Raw genomic sequence first — 19,139 nt, 5'->3', positions numbered from 1 at the left:
GTACTGGATACGAAGATAAAGGAATGTAAGTAAAGGCCATGTTACACATAATGATGTCCCAGCGATCCCACGAACGATCCGACACGGATGGGATCGCTGGGACATCGTTAGGCTGATCGTTGGTGAGCTGTCACATAGGCAGCCCCTCCAGCGATCAGGACTAGCTAGCTCGCTGGTTTCCAGGGTAAACAGCGGGTATCCAAGAGCCGCGTGGCTCTTAGAAACCCACTGTTTACCTTAGATACAAGCGTGCAGCATTGCTGATCGTTCGTCTCCCGCTGCCACACGCAGCGATGCGTTATGGCCAGCGGGAGACCAACAATCAAAAAATGGCCCAAGGCGATCCTGCACGATCAGTGATACCCGGCGGGGGGGGGGGGGGCGCGGTCGCTGATGTGTGTCACACACAGCGATGTCGCTGGCGAGATCGCTGTGACGTCACAAAATCAGCGATCTTGCTGTGTGTGACGGGGCCTTAAGTTGGAGAGATTGTAATACTTTTATATTAGTAACTGTCACAAAATCAGGCCCTCGATATATTTCTGAAAATAAAGCATCAACCCCTTTAATGCCAACCTCCTTGTTACATCAAATATGTGCACTAACCTCCATTCACCCTACAGAGGCAAATGCCCTTTCCCCCTCCATTGGGCTAGTATATGTGAATATACCTCGGCTGTATTGGCTCTATGGACTTGTAGAGTCTGCTGCACCTTTACAAAGTCTGGCATCCTGCAAGAAAACCATATATTGCTCTATATTTTATAATGCAGAATCCTATAGGAGGTATATGCCCCTGTATGTCGGAGGCATCCATCACAGGCATCTGTCCGAAAATCCCCCTGACCCAAACCTCCAGCAGACACTGCATTGTGAGCCCACCCTGCAAAGTGTCAGGGCAAAGTCTTTTCTTGAAACAAAAAAAGGACTTTTTCTACCAGATTCTTACACAGCAGAAAGAGTATCCAGCAGAGGTAATCCAAATGTTTATCTCCCTACAGCAATGGGGCAGTGTATCGTTGTTAGGACCTCCCAGAAGCGAGCATGAATTAACCCTTTCTTATGCACTGCAGGCTATATACAATCCATTTAAGAATTTATTTCTAATTTGGTGTATATGTGTTTATATGCATATATAGTTTGTATGGATTTTATATGTACTTACAGTATATTATACTGTGAGTGTTGGTTTTGCTTTAATTAGCTGATTAATATGTTAATCCCTTTATCGATGCCTATTACATATTTATATAATATAATGTTCACTTCACCTTATGTATTGCTTGAGAAAGGCTCTGCCATTCTGAGCCGAAACATCACAGGCTGAATAAAAATCATTACACTTTGGGGAATTGCCCTCCCTTTTTTTTTTTTTTTCAGCTTTTGTTTGTAAGAGTGGGCTTTGAACCCATATATTGATGGAAAAATGCTGCTTTTATATTTCTATTTCTGTGTGTGTAGATATATCACATATATAAATATATTATTACTGTGCTCACCATAAATGAGCACATCCCAACAAATTTGTTAGAAAACTGTTAGTTTCCTTTTAGAATCAACATTTTCTAATACAAAATACTCCTACAAATGTAAGTTAGTGATTATAATCAAACAAGAGTTATTTTGCTCACCCAAAAAATGTAATTTTCCTAGACGATGTTGCAAATATAAGTACTCCCCAATGAAATTCATAGGAGCACAGCTAAAGTCTAGACTGCAAAATTTTAATTGACAAGAATTCAACCACAGTAAATCTAACTTTACACAAGAAAGGTAAAGGCTACAGAAAGATTAGCAAAGCTTTACTTATCAGTAGTGATGGGCGAACCTGAACGGTAAAGTTTAGGGTCCGTACCGGACACCTGGTGTCCTGCACGGACCCCGAACACGGACTTCTCCTTACAGATGGCAGCATGTGAGCCAACATTTCTGTTACCACCGGTCCCAGGCATCGGATGGTAAGAGTTATACTCTCATCATCGTACGCCTGCTCTTGCTGATAGCAGCAAGAGCAGGTGTTCCATGATAATATTCACCAACCAGCACCTGTGCGATACATAAATAGTAATAATTAATCACTTGGCGATCCCCTCTATTCTTGACAACCAGTGCAGGCAAAACCGACAGCTGCGACTGCAGCTGTCAGTGTTATCTTGGCTGGTTATCAAAAATATATGAGTCACCACTCCATTTTTTAAAATTATTTAAATAAGTAATTTTAAAAGTGTTTTGGGGTACTCCCTATTTTTGACAACCAGCCAAGCTAGAGCAGACAGCTGTGGGCTGGTATTCTCAGACTGGGAAAGGGCTATAGATTTTGCCCCACTCAGCCTAAAAATAACAGTCTGAATCTGCCCCAGAGAAGGCCCGTCTCTGCCCGCCTCTTCTCACTTGCACTGGTGCAGTGGCAAGTAGGGTAATAGTTGTGGGGTTGATGTTAGCTTTGCAATGTCAGCTGACATCAAGCCCTCAGGTTAGTAATGGAGAGCTGTGTATAAGACATTCACATTACAAGCCATTAAAAACCCCATAGTAAGATTATAGTAAAGACACAGCAAGAATAAAGTCCTTTATTTGAAATAAAACTTTTACACATTAGCTTGGAGAGCAGTGTTCGACAGCTCTCCACGACTTTGTCCTTGACTTGTTTAGAGATCTCCTTGGTTTTCATGTTTGTGTTTGGTTAGTGGTGCCTCTTGCTTAATGGTGTTCATAGTAAAAGGGGTGAATACATATGCACATGCCAATTTTTAGTTACTTGATTCCGTAACTTTAATTCATGCCTATATTTTTCTCACTTCACTAACGTAGACTATTTATTGCTGATGAATCATACACATATCAGATTGCAAAATATTTAAACGGAGGTTGTAATATAACAAAATAGGTAAAAACAAAACAAAGGGGTGAATATTTTCGCAAGCCTCTGTATATTATTAACCTTACTTTCATGTCGTAGATTGTTAAATTGTACCATGAAACTCAGTCTTGTCAAAATTTTGTTAATTGTTCTTGTGTTCAATGAGATACTGATTTAAAATCTTCCTTTTCAGCTGGGGTATGTGTGTGTTTAAAAAAATGTCAGCTCAACTGCATAGCTGGGATCTTTGCTTTGGGCATTAATCTGTGGACAAATGGCCTGTCCTGAATTCCGTTAACCTGCAGTGACACTGCTCTAAAATTTAAGTTCCCTTTCCCCAAGTACTCTGTTTCAAGGAAAGCGGTCATCTGGTTTCCCGTTACTAAACTGCTGCCTTATTTCCTAATTAGGATTCTTATGCTTGGTTTCATGCGGCCCTGCATGCCGGCATACGTCTAAAAATTATCTTTATTCACTGCTTTGCTACTCATCGCTGAGCCATCCGCTGGGCTGGGTGTGTACAGACCAACCTTGGCGCATGCTGTGAGCTCGCTATCCAGACCACCTCAATCAAAAGCAGAGAGGCTGGGTAAGCGATCTAACTGCAAGTGCCGAGGTCTGTACATACCCTTTGGACCTCTCGGCGCCAAATAGCCTTTGGCAGAGCAGTGATTAAAGATAATTTTGGGGGGTATGCAGCGGCGCACAGAACGGATCAGTAGGAGCCTGTTTCGGAAAGAACCTTGATGACTTGTTCCCTTTATGAACACTCCTAATATGGATACCCTTAAAGGGATGTTCAGTACATGGACAACTCCATTCTAAATGAAGTAGTCCCCTTTGTAAAATAAAAACTCTTGCACTCTTCTGCCATACCTGCACCATTCCACCAATGTCGCCGCCGTGTCTCCTATGGCTCGCATGATGTGTCGTGTGAACCCTGCAGCCAATCTGCAGCCTTTTCACTTTTTCCACTTTTCCAAGGTCCACGCCTTCAGACAAACCTCAGACAAGTGGAAATAGTAAAAGCTCAGCAGTACAACTGTGGCTGCTGATTGACTGCAGGGCTCTGTGGCATCGCAGTGTCACGGTAGACCCAGTGCCGATGTCCCCGGAACAGCGATGGGAGGTGTGTGTGTACAAGGTGTTCTTACTTCACCAAAAGGGATTACTTTATTTCAACAAGGGTTTTCCAGTTAGTGGACAATGCCTTTGATGGACTTCTGGCAGCAGTACCCACAATTTAACAGTAAACTGTGATAGTCAGGAATTGGACCATGGTAGCCGGGTAGAGGAAGTAAGCTGTGCTTGTGCGCGTTGCATGTTTCTGACTTGTCTTGTTGTTGTAGGTATTTTGGATCAGTCAGCAGTATGGGTGGAAGAACATAAGTATTATGACCTGCGCACAGACAGAAATAAAGGAATCTCTCCTCTGTCTCAAAGACCTGCTAGTCCACTGGGCATTGAAAAAGAAAGGTAAGTGTTCCTGTTATGTAACAAATGGATATGGTCATATTTTCCTTTTTAGAATTTTATATTTGATGGGAGAGAACTTGTGTGAGCTGTATTGAGCTTGTAAGCATGTTTTCACATGATGCTTTTTTTTGTCACAATTTTACAAAACGTGGTAAAATTGCAGCGTTTTTATCACATTTTCTGAAAATTGCTGCAGAAAAAAAGTGCATTTAGGGCATTGTGTGAACTGACTTTTAAGAATACTCGTGCTGTCTGAATCACAGATAATGTGAAGTACAGACTGGCTGAATGATTACTAAAAACTCTATGCTGTTGCTTCTGCGGTTCAGGGAAGGCCAGTAAAGTACGGTGTGAAGAGTCCTGTGTGCAGTCCTCTTGACTTTACCTACTCGTTAAAAGAGAGGTCTCTTTTCATTTACAAAGGGTTGGGAAGACTACAGAGGGATCCTATACGCTGGCTTTTTGTGTCAAATTTCATGGCATATTTTTCAATCTATGTTTCATCTGAATTCCTAGGTGTGAGTTTCCAGTAAATGGGGAATGTTTTAAAAGGCACAAATATGTCACAAATGATTGTCTCAAATTTAGCCAACTAATAAGTTGTGTAAAAGGCTTGACACCCTAATAACATGCCAGAATTATAAAGCCATATAAGCAGCTCTGATAAATGTGGCACATTTTGAGATGGTCTAGTCTGTCTGCACTGCCTAAAAGTTAGACCAATTTAGTGAAGCAATGAGGGAGCCTGCAGTATGCATGCTGCCTGTAGGTCAAACTGCTCATATTTCCCCTTTAAATCACTAAGTAGGACCGCCCATATGACACCTAACCACATAATGAGAAGGGATTTTCATAAATATACAGTACTCCATTGTCTTCCACAGTACTGTATATCAATTTGCTCAGCTCCTCTTCTTCCACAATACTGTATATGAATTTGCTCAGCTCCTCTTCTTCCACAATACTGTATATGAATCTCCTCAGCTCCTCTTCTTCCACAATACTGTATATGAATTTGCTCAGCTCCTCTTCTTCCACAATACTGTATATGAATCTGCTCAGCTCCTCTTCTTCCACAATACTGTATATGAATCTGCTCAGCTCCTCTTCTTCCACAATACTGGATATGAATTTGCTCAGCTCCTCTTCTTCCACAATACTGTATATGAATCTGCTCAGCTCCTCTTCTTCCACAATACTGTATATGAATCTGCTCAGCTCCTCTTCTTCCACAATACTGTATATGAATCTGCTCAGCTCCTCTTCTTCCACAATACTGTATATGAATCTGCTCAGCTCCTCTTCTTCCACAATACTGTATATGAATTTGCTCAGCTCCTCTTCTTCCACAATACTGTATATGAATCTGCTCCTCTTCTTTCACAATACTGTATATGAATCTGCTCAGCTCCTCTTCTTCCACAATACTGTATATGAATCTGCTCAGCTCCTCTTCTTCCACAATACTGTATATGAATTTGCTCAGCTCCTCTTCTTCCACTATATTGTATATGAATCTGCTCAGCTCCTCTTCTTCAACAATAGTGTATATTAATCTGCTCAGCTCCTCTCCTTCAACAATAGTGTATATTAATCTGCTCAGCTTCTCTTGCTCTGATTCTTGCTGCTCACGAATTAGACTTCATGTTTAGTGTCACATGTTCCCTCTAAGGCATTTTGTCAATTCAGACACAAATATAACGAAAAGTTTTTTGTGTGTCATAAATCATTCATTTCGTAAAATAAAATGAGTGAAGCCCTTGTATAAAGTAATCATCTGAACAGTCAGAAGAGGCTTTGTGGGTGTCTGAGACTAGATCTCTAACCATCCACTTGGCGTCGGTATCTGTAGCTGGATATGTCATGTGTTTAACAAATGAATCACTTGTTGAAATCTAGCATTTAGTGTCCTGGCCCTTCGCCACTTCTCCTGGTGTCCTCCAGATTGTATATCATCCCAGAGTGTACAGAGCGATGACATAACTCACTATACATACACTGTACACAGAGGAGAGGCTGACATCAAGGTACTGCTCTCCTTACACCTCTCATGCAGCCACATGTGTTCACTATGGAGATGATGTTATTTGAATTTTAAGTGGTTTTATTTTTGGCATTGACCTGATTTTAAAAAGAGTTGTTCTCTGAAGGATCTGTCAGCGCTCTTAGGCTATGTGCACACGTAGTTGGAAGTGCTGTGGATTTTTCCGTGCAGATTTTGAAAAATCCGCAGGTCAAAAGACCTGCGGTTTAGCCCTGCGGTTTCACACCTCACAATGGTTAAGGTGTGAAACCGCAGCGGAATCCGCGCAAAGAATTGATATGCTGCGGATTGTAACCTGCAGAAAATCTGCACGGAAAAATCCGCAGCATGTGCACAGCGCTTTTGGTATTACCATTGAAAACAATGGTACTGTACAACGCAGCAGAAACTGCTGCGGACCCGCAGGGCCAAAAACGCTGCGGATCCGCAGCGGAATCCGCAACGTGTGCACATAGCCTTAAAGAAATCTCTCAGCAGGTTTTTCCTACCTCATCTGAGAGCAGCGTAATGTAGGATAAGAGACACTGATTCCAGCAATGTGTCACTTAGCTTACTGGCTGCAGCCGTTCTGACATAGAGTTTTCAGATGTAACCTGTAGCAGACCTCAGTAAGCTAACCCCAGACACACCCCTGGACTGGCAGCTTTCTGTGTATATTGTATATTGTCTGTAATCAGTGCTGCAGGTTTGATTGAACCAGGAGACACACAGGCAGCTTGGTTGGCAGTGATAATCTCCTACTGATAAAAGACTCATTGTATTGAAAAAAACTCTCACTGGATAAAAAATGACACCTCACTGAAATCAGTGTCCTAGCCTCAAACTCTTGCTGCCCTCAGATGACGTTGAAAAAAAACTGCTGACAGATTCTCTTTAACATGTTTGTTTTAGTACCGTAGATACTTGTATCTTCCCAAAATATGAAGTTTGGAAGAATCTTTTAGAATTCTGCCTCTTGACAATATAATAACAAATGGATAATAGGCTGTTACCATTCATCTTGCCAATAGGCTGCGTTATGTAGTGTCAGCATTTTACAGGGACATGCCCTACTAAGAAGTCCAATGGTAACACTTGTATTTTTAATTTATGTATACATTACAAGGAGGTACAAGCAATGAAAGAGGGGAAGAAAAGGGATGGGTTAAGGATGGGAGGAATCAGGAGAAGGACGACCGGCCTTGGTACCTAAAGTCGCTTAGGGTGAGTGCACACGGTGCGGATTGAACTGCGGATTTTTCCGCGCGGATTTGCAGGTAAAACCGCAGGTAAAGGGACCTGCAGTTTGCTAGTGGTTTTCCCCTGTGGTTTGACACCTGGACAATGGAACAGGTGTCAAACCGCTGCGGAATCCTCAGAAAGAATTGACATGCTGCGGATTTAAAACCGCAGCAAATTCGCACGGAAAAATCTGCAGCATGTGCACTGCGGTTTTTAAAATCCATTGATTAGCATTGTACTGTACAATGCCTGCGGATCTGCTGTGGATCCGCAGGGCCGGATCTGCTGCAGATCCGCAGGGCCAAATCCGCTGCGGATCCGCAGCAAAATCAGCACTGTGTGCACAGACCCTTAGTCTATCATTCGGAGTCCTGAAGGAAGTTTCTGTGTTCCTGTGTCTATTGAAATTCCACCCACTAGATTGAAATCATGAGAATTGTGAATGAAAGGGGATTGGTCTTCCATGTGCATCAAGTTGTTAATTTTAGAAAACCTGAGAGATTTAGGAGATTTGTCCCTCTTCCTTAACAGATTTGTATGTGCCCTTGCTGTCATGTAAAAATGGAATTTTTGTAGATCGATATGGTAATCTCAATGATGGGGCAGGAGCAGCAAAGGGTAAAGTGTATTGTCAAATCTATGATTTTTCAAATTACCTTCTGAACATCCCTAAGGATAGGGGTAAGGAGTTTGCAAGACCAAAAAATGGGAAGGAATTAAGCCTCCTCTCCACATCTCCTGCAAGTAGGGTTTGTGTCAGGAATCATTGTATGTAGACAAGTGGGGACTAGTGATGAGCAAATTTGTCCGTTTTTTGTCCTCGAATCTGATTTTGACATATTTGGCCATATTCGAACACTATTCGTGCCAAATTTATGTTTGATGATCGGTTCCGAACATATTCAGTAATTTCTACTCCCATTGACTCTAACGACATTCGGCTGTGTTCGATGAATATTGCAAAAATAATATTCGATTCTGATCGTATTTGGAACTGAATCCGAACAAATTTGCTCATCTCTAGTGGGGACCCTATACCAACAGGATAGAATGTTATAGTTGGTCTGAATGTGAGAGCTGATCAGTACATTATGTGATAAGAGGAAATACTTTGCCTTTGTTCTGAGTTTAAAGACCCAAATGTATGTCCCACATTAACTATTCTCTCACAAGAAATATTGGTCCAGGAAATAATAATCTAACGTGCACATATATTCCCTTATAAAAACTAGATTCTTTATTTTCAAATACCTTAAAAAACACCAGTGAAAAAGGTATATACCAAGATATACCAAAGATACCCTACAATATACCTATGATGATCCCTACCTGACTGTGGAGGTTGACACCCTAAAAGAACAATTTTTTTGGCGCCCCCACTCAGTGAAGGCTATCCCTCACTCCCCTGTTACACCCTATCAAAAAAAGGTGGGAAAACAATATATTATAGGGCAGAGATGTAGAGAGTCTTTAAACTAACAAGGTATCTGTTAGGTAATAACAAACAAGACCTGATTCATGATATTATTTTCTTCATGCACTCCAATAATTCAAAGGACTGATCATTCACAGTCATACTCTAATAACAAAAGAGGCAGCATTGCTTGTCTGATAACCAATCTAGTGTTGCAGCGAGACATATAACATTAATGCAATTCCAAACATTGGTTACTCCAAAGCATTAATGATAAGTCTGGGGCACAAACCAATGTGACTCACTAGCTTGATACCTGATATAGCCTATGCCCACAAACAGCCCAACATAGGTGCAGAAATAGTCTCACAATCATGGGCTCCATTCAGCGTGATCAGAACACATCTCCCGCTTGAACGGAAGTGCCCTGCATTCCAGGGTATGAAGCGCGTGAGTCATTTCCGCCCCATCAAACCGGGCGTGCACTGCGGTCCAAGTTGTGGAGCGCAAACGTCATCTCCTTCTCTTCCAGATATCTAGTACATCCAGGATCTCTGCCCTATGATATATTGTTTTCCCACTTTTTTTGATAGGGTGTAACAGGGAAGTGAGGGATAGCCTACACTGAGTGGGGGTGCCAAAAAGATCGTTCTTTTAGGGTGCCAACCTCTACAGTCAGGTAGGAATCATCTTGGGTACAGTTGTGGCCAAAAGTATTGACACCCCTGCAATTCTGTCAGATAATACTCAGTTTCTTCCTGATAATGATTGCAAACACAAATAATTCTTTGATATTATTATCTTCATTTAATTTGTCTTAAATGAAAAAACACAAAAAGAATTGTCCTAAAGCCAAATTGGATATAATTCCACACCAAACATAAAAAAGAGGGTGGACAAAAGTATTGGCACTGTTCGAAAAATCATGTGATGCTTCTCTAATTTGTGTAATTAACAGCACCTGTAACTTACCTGTGGCACCTAACAGGTGTTGGCTATAACTAAATCACACTTGCAGCCAGTTGACATGGATTAAAGTTGACTCAACCTCTGTCCTGTGTCCTAGTGTGTACCACATTGAGCATGGAGAAAAGAAAGAAGACCAAAGAACTGTCTGAGGACTTGAGAAACCAAATTGTGAGGAAGCATGAGCAATCTCAAGGCTACAAGTCCATCTCCAAAGACCTGAATGTTCCTGTGTCTACCGTGCGCAGTGTCATCAAGAAGTTTAAAGCCCATGGCACTGTGGCTAACCTCCCTAGATGTGGACGGAAAAGAAAAATTGACAAGAGATTTCAACACAAGATTGTGCGGATAAAGAACCTCGACTAACATCCAAACAATTTCAAGCTGCCCTGCAGTCCGAGGGTACATCTCGTCGGCATCTGAATGAAAAGGGACTGTATGGTAGGAGACCCAGGAAGACCCCACTTCTTACCCTGAGACACAAAAAAGCCAGGATGGAGTTTGCCAAAACTTACCTGAAAAAGCCTAAAACGTTTTGGAAGAATGTTCTCTGGTCAGATGAGACAAAAGTAGAGCTTTTTGGGCAAAGGCATCAACATAGAGATTACAGGAGAAGAAAAAGAGGCATTCAAAGAAAAGAACACGGTCCCTACAGTCAAACATGGCGGAGGTTCCCTGATGTTTTGGGGTTGCTTTGCTGCCTCTGGCACTGGACTGCTTGACCATGTGCATGGCATTATGAAGTCGGAGACTACCAACAAATTTTGCAGCATAATGTAGGGCCCAGTGTGTGAAAGCTGGGTCTCCCTCAGAGGTCATGGGTCTTCCAGCAGGACAATGACCCAAAACACACTTCAAAAAGCACTAGAAAATGGTTTGAGAGAAAGCACTGGAGACTTCTAAGGTGGCCAGCAATGAGTCCAGACCTGAATCCCAAAGAACACCTATGGAGAGATCTAAAAATGGCAGTTTGGAGAAGGCACCCTTCTAATATCAGGGACCTGGAGCAGTTTGCCAAAGAAGAATGGTCTAAAATTCCAGCAGAGCATTGTAAGAAACTTATTGATGGTTACCGGAAGCGGTTGGTCGCAGTTATTTTGGCTAAAGGTTGTGCAACCAAGTATTAGGCTGAGGGTGCCAATACTTTTGTCTGGCCCATTTTTGGAGTTTTGTGTGAAATGATCAATGTTTTGCTTTTTGCTTCATTCTCTTTTGTGTTTTTTCATTTAAGACAAATTAAATGAAGATAATAATACCAAAGAATTTGTGTTTGCAATCATTTTCAGGAAGAAACTGAGTATTATCTGACAGAATTGCAGGGGTGTCAATACTTTTGGCCACAACTGTATATTGTAGGGTATCTGCTAGGCTAGTTTTTATCTTAGGTATATCTTGGTATATACTTTTTTCACTGGGTTGGTCAAGAACTCTGGCTAAGTAGGAGGCTAGTTCGCATATTTTAATGTCAGGAAGGCTTTAAGAAAGCTTTATATAAAATGAACTTAAAGGGGTTGTACATTACTCAAACATCATTTTTAATAACCCTAATGTGCCTAACAAAATTGAAAAAAAACAAACCTCTAACATCAGTGCCGCTTTGAGCGCTGTGTCCCCCTTCTAACCCCGTGACATTGTATATATATCAAATAACACCACGGCACTGAAAACTTGCAGGTGAAAACACACAAACTTTATGTAGTGCAACATAGAGTCTGTACAAGAAAACAGGCCAACGTTTCAGTCAGAATGACCTTTATCAGGGCCTACAAAGAACATGTAATTAGCAAAAGTCAATATATTTACATAATATACAAAATACTACTGTTTTACAAAATGTTCTTAATGGATTTTAATTAAAAAAAAAAAATAAAAACACTAGTCATTTGTTACAGTGGTCACGTCCCCGAGTCTGGATATTATTGATGCGCCAATAATTTTAGACTTGCTGGAGACAAGGAAGCATTGGAATGGGGGAATAGATGGTGAACGGAGTTTATTTTATGTACATTTCTTTACCTATTCTGAACTTATTTTTTTCTTTAAAAAACCAAAAATAAGTAAAATAATACAGATTTTTTGCTGGGCATCACCTTTTACGTATTAAAATGACACACATAGTAAAAAATAATAAGAAGTAATATGCCCTTTAAATAAATGTAACTATAGTTGTTAATATGTGAGTTGTATTTTATACCAAAGCCATACATAATGTGTCTGGTCTTTTAGATCTGGTTTAATATATGTATGGTATGTTTGTTGGCATTGTATTCCCTTATTTTTATTTATTCTTGTTTCATATATGTCTGTATCAGGATGTGCAGAATAATAACACTAAAAGGGATAGCTTGTATATCCACAAATTTCTTTTTATTATTTACGGAAATTGCTCATGCAATGTTAAATATCATTTTACATATTATTTTATTGTAGTTTTTATATCATGCTTATTCTTTGTACCAATAGTACGTGGCACTAATTTCTGTTTAGTCAACATCAAAGCAAAATGCATTTTCACTTGTTCTCGTCCTTAATCGAAGTACCGTGCCAATAAAAGGTCTAAAGACCCTCCAGAGATGTAAACTGCTGTGCTCCTTGGTTCTCGGGTTCTGAGCAGCAGACAGTTCGATGCTCCCATAGGAGTAAGCCGTTGCAGTTTTCTTTCACTTTGATAGGACTGGAAAACAGAAATTAGTATAAAATATTTTTTATCGACTGTATATGTAGAATTTAATAATATTAAAGTCAACTGTCCAAAATGAGAGGGTTCCTTTAAGTTCTTACTGTGCTGATGGACTCTAAAATAATTACTCTAAGTTATCTCCAAATCTGGTGTTGTCTTTGTTAGTTTGCAGTAAAAAAAAAAAAAAAAATTATATATGTGTGTATATATGTGTGTATATATATTATTTTGGGATCTGTATTTGTTTTTATATTGATATTTAAAAATCATTGTGTTAAAAAAAAAATAAAAATTGAAAAATATGTTTGATAGATTTTTCTGATCTCGTCAGCTGGGGTATTTGTGGTAGATGTAAATAAATTTAGGCTCGGCATTAGTTAAAATCTCCGATTGTGCATGTTCCTGATTGAACACTTGGCGCACCAATAATTTCAAATCACCTTCTCCTTCCAAGACGTGACTCGGATTACCCTAGTCGTATTTAGATCTTACATTGTATACACAAAGCAAATTCTTAATCCCTTTTTGATTTTGCTTATGCTGAGCACCGTCGGAAAATCTATTTCCTTCTCTTTGACTTTGAAACTGAGGAACAGAAATAGTTCGAAACCAATGTGGTTTCTCCCCAACAAGGGCGAGCGAAATCAAATACACAGATATTCTTCTGATGAATGTCTTAAAATGAAAGCCAAGGAAACACCCTGCTTGAAGGTAAAGGGGCCTTTAGTCATTTCAAGGGGAATGTTTATGTAAAATGTCCCAAAACTGACTGATAGGAAATCCATTGGGAGCCCAGGACAGTGCATTTGTAGACTAGCTGGGTGGCCCAAGTCTGGGGATCTCAACCTTAACTCTTGCCGGTGGAGTCCTCAGCGGCATTTTATTGTTTCAAGTTGTTCACATGCTGCCTTTTTTTTTTTTTTTTTCTTTCTAGAAAGTCTGTGCTAGAAAGAGTTTACATCTTTCTCTCATAGCTCAGCAATACATGTGTTTGTATATGTGTGTGTATATTTATATATATATATATATATATATATATATATATATATATATGTGTGTGTGTGTATAAATACAATACAAAAATAAAGAAAAGCGAAACAAAAAAAAAAAAAAAAATGGAAAACTGTCCATAGATTTCGATTGCCCTAAGAACAGACACCACGAAATTCCGACAGGCTACACCACGACAAAGCTCTTTTTATGCCACGTGCACACGTTGAGCATTTGGTGAGGTTTTTTACCTCAGTATTTGTAAGCCAAAACCACAAAACCAGGAGAGGAACAATCGGAGGAACAGTATAACAGAAACATGTCACCACTTCTGGATTTATCACCCACTCCTGGTTTTATCTTACAAATACTGAGGTAAAAAACTCATCAAATGCTCACCGTGCGCACGTGGCTGTAAAATCAGAAATGATACGGCAAATATGCTAATGGTTAGAGGCCTGTCAACCAAAACCAACCTGGCAGGCATGATGCTTTTTTGGTCCAATGTGTTACTCTGAAACAATGTGGGGGCCATCAGTTATTGTGTTTACTCCACAAACTTGCATGAAAAAAAGACATAATTTATAGTGTTCACCATAATTTGCCACTTTTTATCTTTCTCCATTATCTGGGGCACTCTTGTATATTTTAAAACAAAAAACAATATGTGGGCAGACCGTGGTGGAAGGGGGTGGTGTTATTTACCGTGTGACAAACTTATAATTTGTCTGAAGGTGGTACAAATTATAAAGCAAATCTATGCCAACTAAAGGCTTAAAGGATACCAGTCATTAGACGAACCTGTCAAATGCTGCAGCATTTCAGAGAGAAGCTGGTCGCGAAAACCAAAAGTCAAAAAAGAAAAGTGACAAGAACTCCACAAATGATATTTCTGGCCCATAGTTTCAAAAGCTGGCCACGGACTTTAGAGAGGGACCTAACTAGACTGGTGTAGTCTCCCACCAGGCTTCTCCTTATGCTGCTCGGGTTCATTATGAGGTCTCTCCCTATGTACACGCATGGGAGCAAGTCCTGTTAACAACTGCAGTTAGGCAGGGAGAAACTTGCTGGGGAAGCTCATTAGTCAGGTCTCTCCCTAGAGTCCACGACCAGCTTTTCAAGCTAAGGGCCAGATTCATCATTTGTTGGGTTCTTTTGACTTTTTTGGTTTTCCCGGTCACTTTGTGTGCCAAATTCATCAAAATGGCACACAGGATTCATTAATTTTTCACAAAGCCCAAATTTGCCTTTCTGCCTTTTAACCATTTTTGTGACTTTTCACATGTAAATGCCAAGTGAGATTTAAAAAAAAAAAATAAAAGGCGTGTCTTTTAATCTAGCGTACAGCACTCCAGGAGGGGGGAGGTGGGGACGAAAGTAGAGGTGCCCCAAATTTTTCGACTTTTAAATAAAGGGAATAAAGTCGCAATTCGTGATCCTGTCTGAAACATCTGGAAAAGCCATATTGACGTTAAAATTATTAGAAAACAAAAGACTACTTGCAAAAAAAAAAAAAATCACAATTTTTTTTCATGAATTTGTCACAAATCACAAGGTTATTAATTGAGAGGTATTCACACCCAAAAACTGGTGCAAATGCAATGATGAATTTGACCGGAGACACCTGAGAAAAATACACCTTTTCCGAGTAAAACGTACCTGACTGCAATCACACTGCCAGGTTCTGATTCACACTTCATTATTTAATTACAGGTTCCCTCATTTCAATCTCCTTTTATCATAAGGACACCTGTACACTCACCTGAGCTGAGCGTGCATGCATGCGTGAAAATGTGAAAATTCTGCTGCAAATCCTGATATATTGGCAGGAAAGGCGCTGCGTAAAATACATACGCTTTAATTTCATTTTTTACCTGTGTTTCTCTTGAAGACTTTGCACAGCGTGTGCTCATCTTGGAAAGATTTGCCTGCTGAAATCTGATTGAGGGCCATGTTTTAACGTACAGTTGTGCTCTTCAATAAATCATCTATTTATGCTTCCTTTTTACTGCATTATTATGTTGTGTTCTTGGGAACATTTAGACTCTGGGCTTTCCGGTTTTATTTGACCATTGTCTCGATTCCTTGTGTGCACTGAGACATCTGTGCCTTACAACTGCAGGCCCAGCGCACATTTTATTTTTTCTTCTGCCAAATTATAGAGATGCTGACACTCAGATACAAAGCAACTCTCTCCCTACACTGTGAAGTCCAAGCAGTGTTTGTTGTGCCGGGTCAACACCAGAGATCAGATCCAGTAATAAAAATGAATTCAGAAAAGTAAATTAGGTTCCAAGTCATTCTTCAGCCACCCACTTATTGTCCAAACTACTTCTTCCCACGCCGGGGTCTTCCCTATTTCTTGGTATAACATTGCCATCTACTGGAGCATTTCCATAAGTTGAGTTTTGTAACTATATTGCTGTAGTGCTGGCATGCTGCAGACCGTTAGTATATTACTGTAAGGCGACATTGAGTCCACGTTGCATGCAAATTAAACAATCTTTCCTCTAGACGTAGAGGATGCCTCCTTGTCGTCATTGCAGGCCCAGTTATAAAAGATCATTAGAAAGATCTCTGCACTTTCCCCTCATATATTAGATCTCACCTTGGTGTACATTTTCCCAAACGTAATAACTTCGTAAGGGTCAGTTCACACTTGGAAATTGGAATTGCGGCAGGTTTTCTAATCTATATAGCATGCCAATTCTTCTGCAGATTATCTAATTTAATTTTTTGCAAATTTTTGACCCAGATTTTGGTGCAGTTTTTCATAAAATTTCTCCCAATGTTTTTCAAAGGTCAAATCCGCTAATAATGTTTTTATACTTAGGCCTGCATCGATGACAAAGGGGGCATCTTCTACGTCTACAGGAAAGGTTTAATCATTATCACAGATGCAGATTCTTTACTGTAAGAGCAGTGAGACTATGGAACTTTGTGCCACTAAAAATGTTCAAGGAGGGTCTGAATGCCTTTCTTGAAAAATATTATATTACTGGTTAGGAGTAGTCGATTCTATGATGGGATGTCGAGCCAGGTAACTAGCAGAGAATCGTGCACACTACTAAGGAAGGTGCCGTAGTAGGATCCCACACCATGAAGTAATAAAAATAAACCAGACACTGAACTTAAAGATGAATTTTTTTACTTTTTAATGTAGTCAAGGCAAAAGGTTTCAGCCACATTTGGCCTTTATCAATTACAAACTATACAGGGGTGTCAGGGATTCGTGGGAATCCTGTGGATATTTAGTGAGGCATGTCTCGGTATGGTCACTTTCACAAGAGTGTGGGGCGTTAAAGAGGAAAAACCCCAATGGCAAATAAGCTGGTGTCTTCCTCCAGGCACGTGCACACATCCACGTCCCCTGGCTTATTTACCATTGGGGTTTTTCCTCTTTAACGCCCCACACTCTTATGAAAGTGACCATACTGAGATGTGCCTCACTAAATAACCACAGGATTCCCACGAATCCCTGACACTCCTGTATAGTATGTAATTGATAAAGGCCAAATGTGGCCGAAACGTTTTGCTTTGACTACATTAAAAAGTCAAAAAATTAATCTTTAAATTGAGTGCCTAGTTTATTTTTATTGATCCAGGGAAAACTAGTCTGATTGCCTGCCATATGTGCATTTGGGAAGGAATGTTTCCCCTAATGTAGGGCAATTATCATCTGCCCCATGGGGTGTTTGTCTTTCTTGGGATCATCATGTTAGTCTGTAGGTTGAACGGTTGAACTCAATGGACTTGTCTACTTTTAAACTTTAAAAACTATAAAACTTAAACTTTTTTTCTATTTTTATTATATAATAATTAATGTGATCCAATGAAAAATCTTTTACCACTGATAGATCATTAATTTCATTCCAAAATGTGATTCATGTCAGATGGTAAAGTGTGTGTTTACTTCTGGATAAGACTTTACTGTTCAAGAGTTGAAAATAAAATGGTGTATCTACTATGTTACATTATCTAATACTAGATGGTGGCCCGATTCTATCGCATCGAGTATTTTAGAGTCTCTGTTAAAATAAAAAATAATGATATGCTCACCTTCCGGTGGCCCCCGGACTCTGTCCCTCCTCTCACCACGCTCCCGGCATCTTCCGGTCCCAGTAATGCTTTGTGTGAAACACCGGTGATGACGTCGCGCTCTCGCAAGAGTGTCGTCATCTCCGGCCCTTCTCGCTAATCATTACTGGGACAGGAAGATGCCGGTAGCGTGGTGAGATGCGGAACAGAGTCCGGGGGCCGTCGGAAGGGGAGTATATCACTATTTTTTATTTTAACAGAGACTCTAAACTACCCGATTCGATAGAATCGGGCCACCATCTAGTGTATTATACTCATGTTACACCCGGAGCTGCTGTCACTGTTCTGCTGTTACCTAATGTATTGTACTCCAGTTACAGCCAGAGCTGCAGTCACTGTTCTGCTGTTACCTAATGTATTGTACTCCAGTTAATCCCAGAGCTGCAGTCACTGTTCTGCCTTTACCTAATGTATTGTAGTCCAGTTACACCCAGATCTGCAGTCACCGTTCTGCACTTAGCTAATGTATTGTACGCAAGTTACACCCAGAGCTGCAGTCACCGTTCTGCTCTTACCTAATGTCCTCCTGTTACACCCAGAGCTGCAGTCACTGTTCAGATCTTACCTAATGTATTGTACTCCAGTTACACCCAGAGCTGCATTCACTTTTCTGCTGTCACCTAATGTATTGTACGCAAGTTACACCCAGAGCTGCAGTCACTGTTCAGATCTTACCTAATGTATTGTACTCCAGTTACACCCAGAGCTGCATTCATTCACTTTTCTGCTGTCACCTAATGTATTGTACGCAAGTTACACCCAGAGCCGCAGTCACTGTTCTACTGTTACCTAATTACCTAATGTATTGTACTCTAGAATATGTACAGGACTGTGCCTGTGTAATGAGCAACGCAGCAGTGATGCCTTTAACGGCTGTAATGTGCCTGTACAATAAGCAATGCGGCCGTGTTGCCACGACGACTAAGCAACTGTCGCTGATTGGTGGTGGCCTAACTGCCACCACCAATCAGCGAGGTGGGATTTCCATTACAGACAGACAGAATTAGACAATTATATAGTAGATATAAAGCTCAATGTGGGTGTGTATGTACAGTTGTGGCCAAAAGTATTGACACTCCTGCAATTCTGTCAGATAATATTCAGTTTCTTCCTGAAAATAATTGCAAACACAAATTCTTTGGTATTATCATCTTCATTTAATTTGTCTTAAATGAAAAAACACAAAAAGAATTATCCTAAAGCCAAATTGGATATAATTCCACACCAAACATAAAGAGGGTGGACAAAAGTATTGGCACTGTTCGAAAAATCATGTGATGCTTCTCTATTTTGTGTAATTAACAGCACCTGTAATTTACCTGTGGCACCTAACAGGTGTTGGCAATAACTAAATCACACTTGCAGCCAGTTGACATGGATTAAAGTTGAC

The 19,139-nt window shown here is 40.3% G+C and overlaps 1 protein-coding gene across 1 annotated transcript in view; it reads left to right on the top strand.

Moving 5' to 3' along the window:
- The window catches only part of EXOC2 (exocyst complex component 2), a 274,558-nt gene that overhangs the window by 15,853 nt on the left and 239,566 nt on the right, over positions 1–19,139 (top strand). The window contains exon 3 of the mRNA XM_073550138.1: positions 4,210–4,336. Coding sequence (XP_073406239.1) covers positions 4,210–4,336 — 127 coding nt within the window. The remainder of the gene's footprint in view (positions 1–4,209; positions 4,337–19,139) is intronic.

Source organism: Dendrobates tinctorius, unplaced genomic scaffold, assembly GCF_039654945.1.
Source record: "Dendrobates tinctorius isolate UK_male_01 unplaced genomic scaffold, ASM3965494v1 ptg000163l, whole genome shotgun sequence".
Lineage (NCBI taxonomy): Eukaryota > Metazoa > Chordata > Amphibia > Anura > Dendrobatidae > Dendrobates > Dendrobates tinctorius.
Note: the sequence above shows the minus strand (reverse complement) of the source record. Positions and strands in the feature narration are given on the sequence as shown.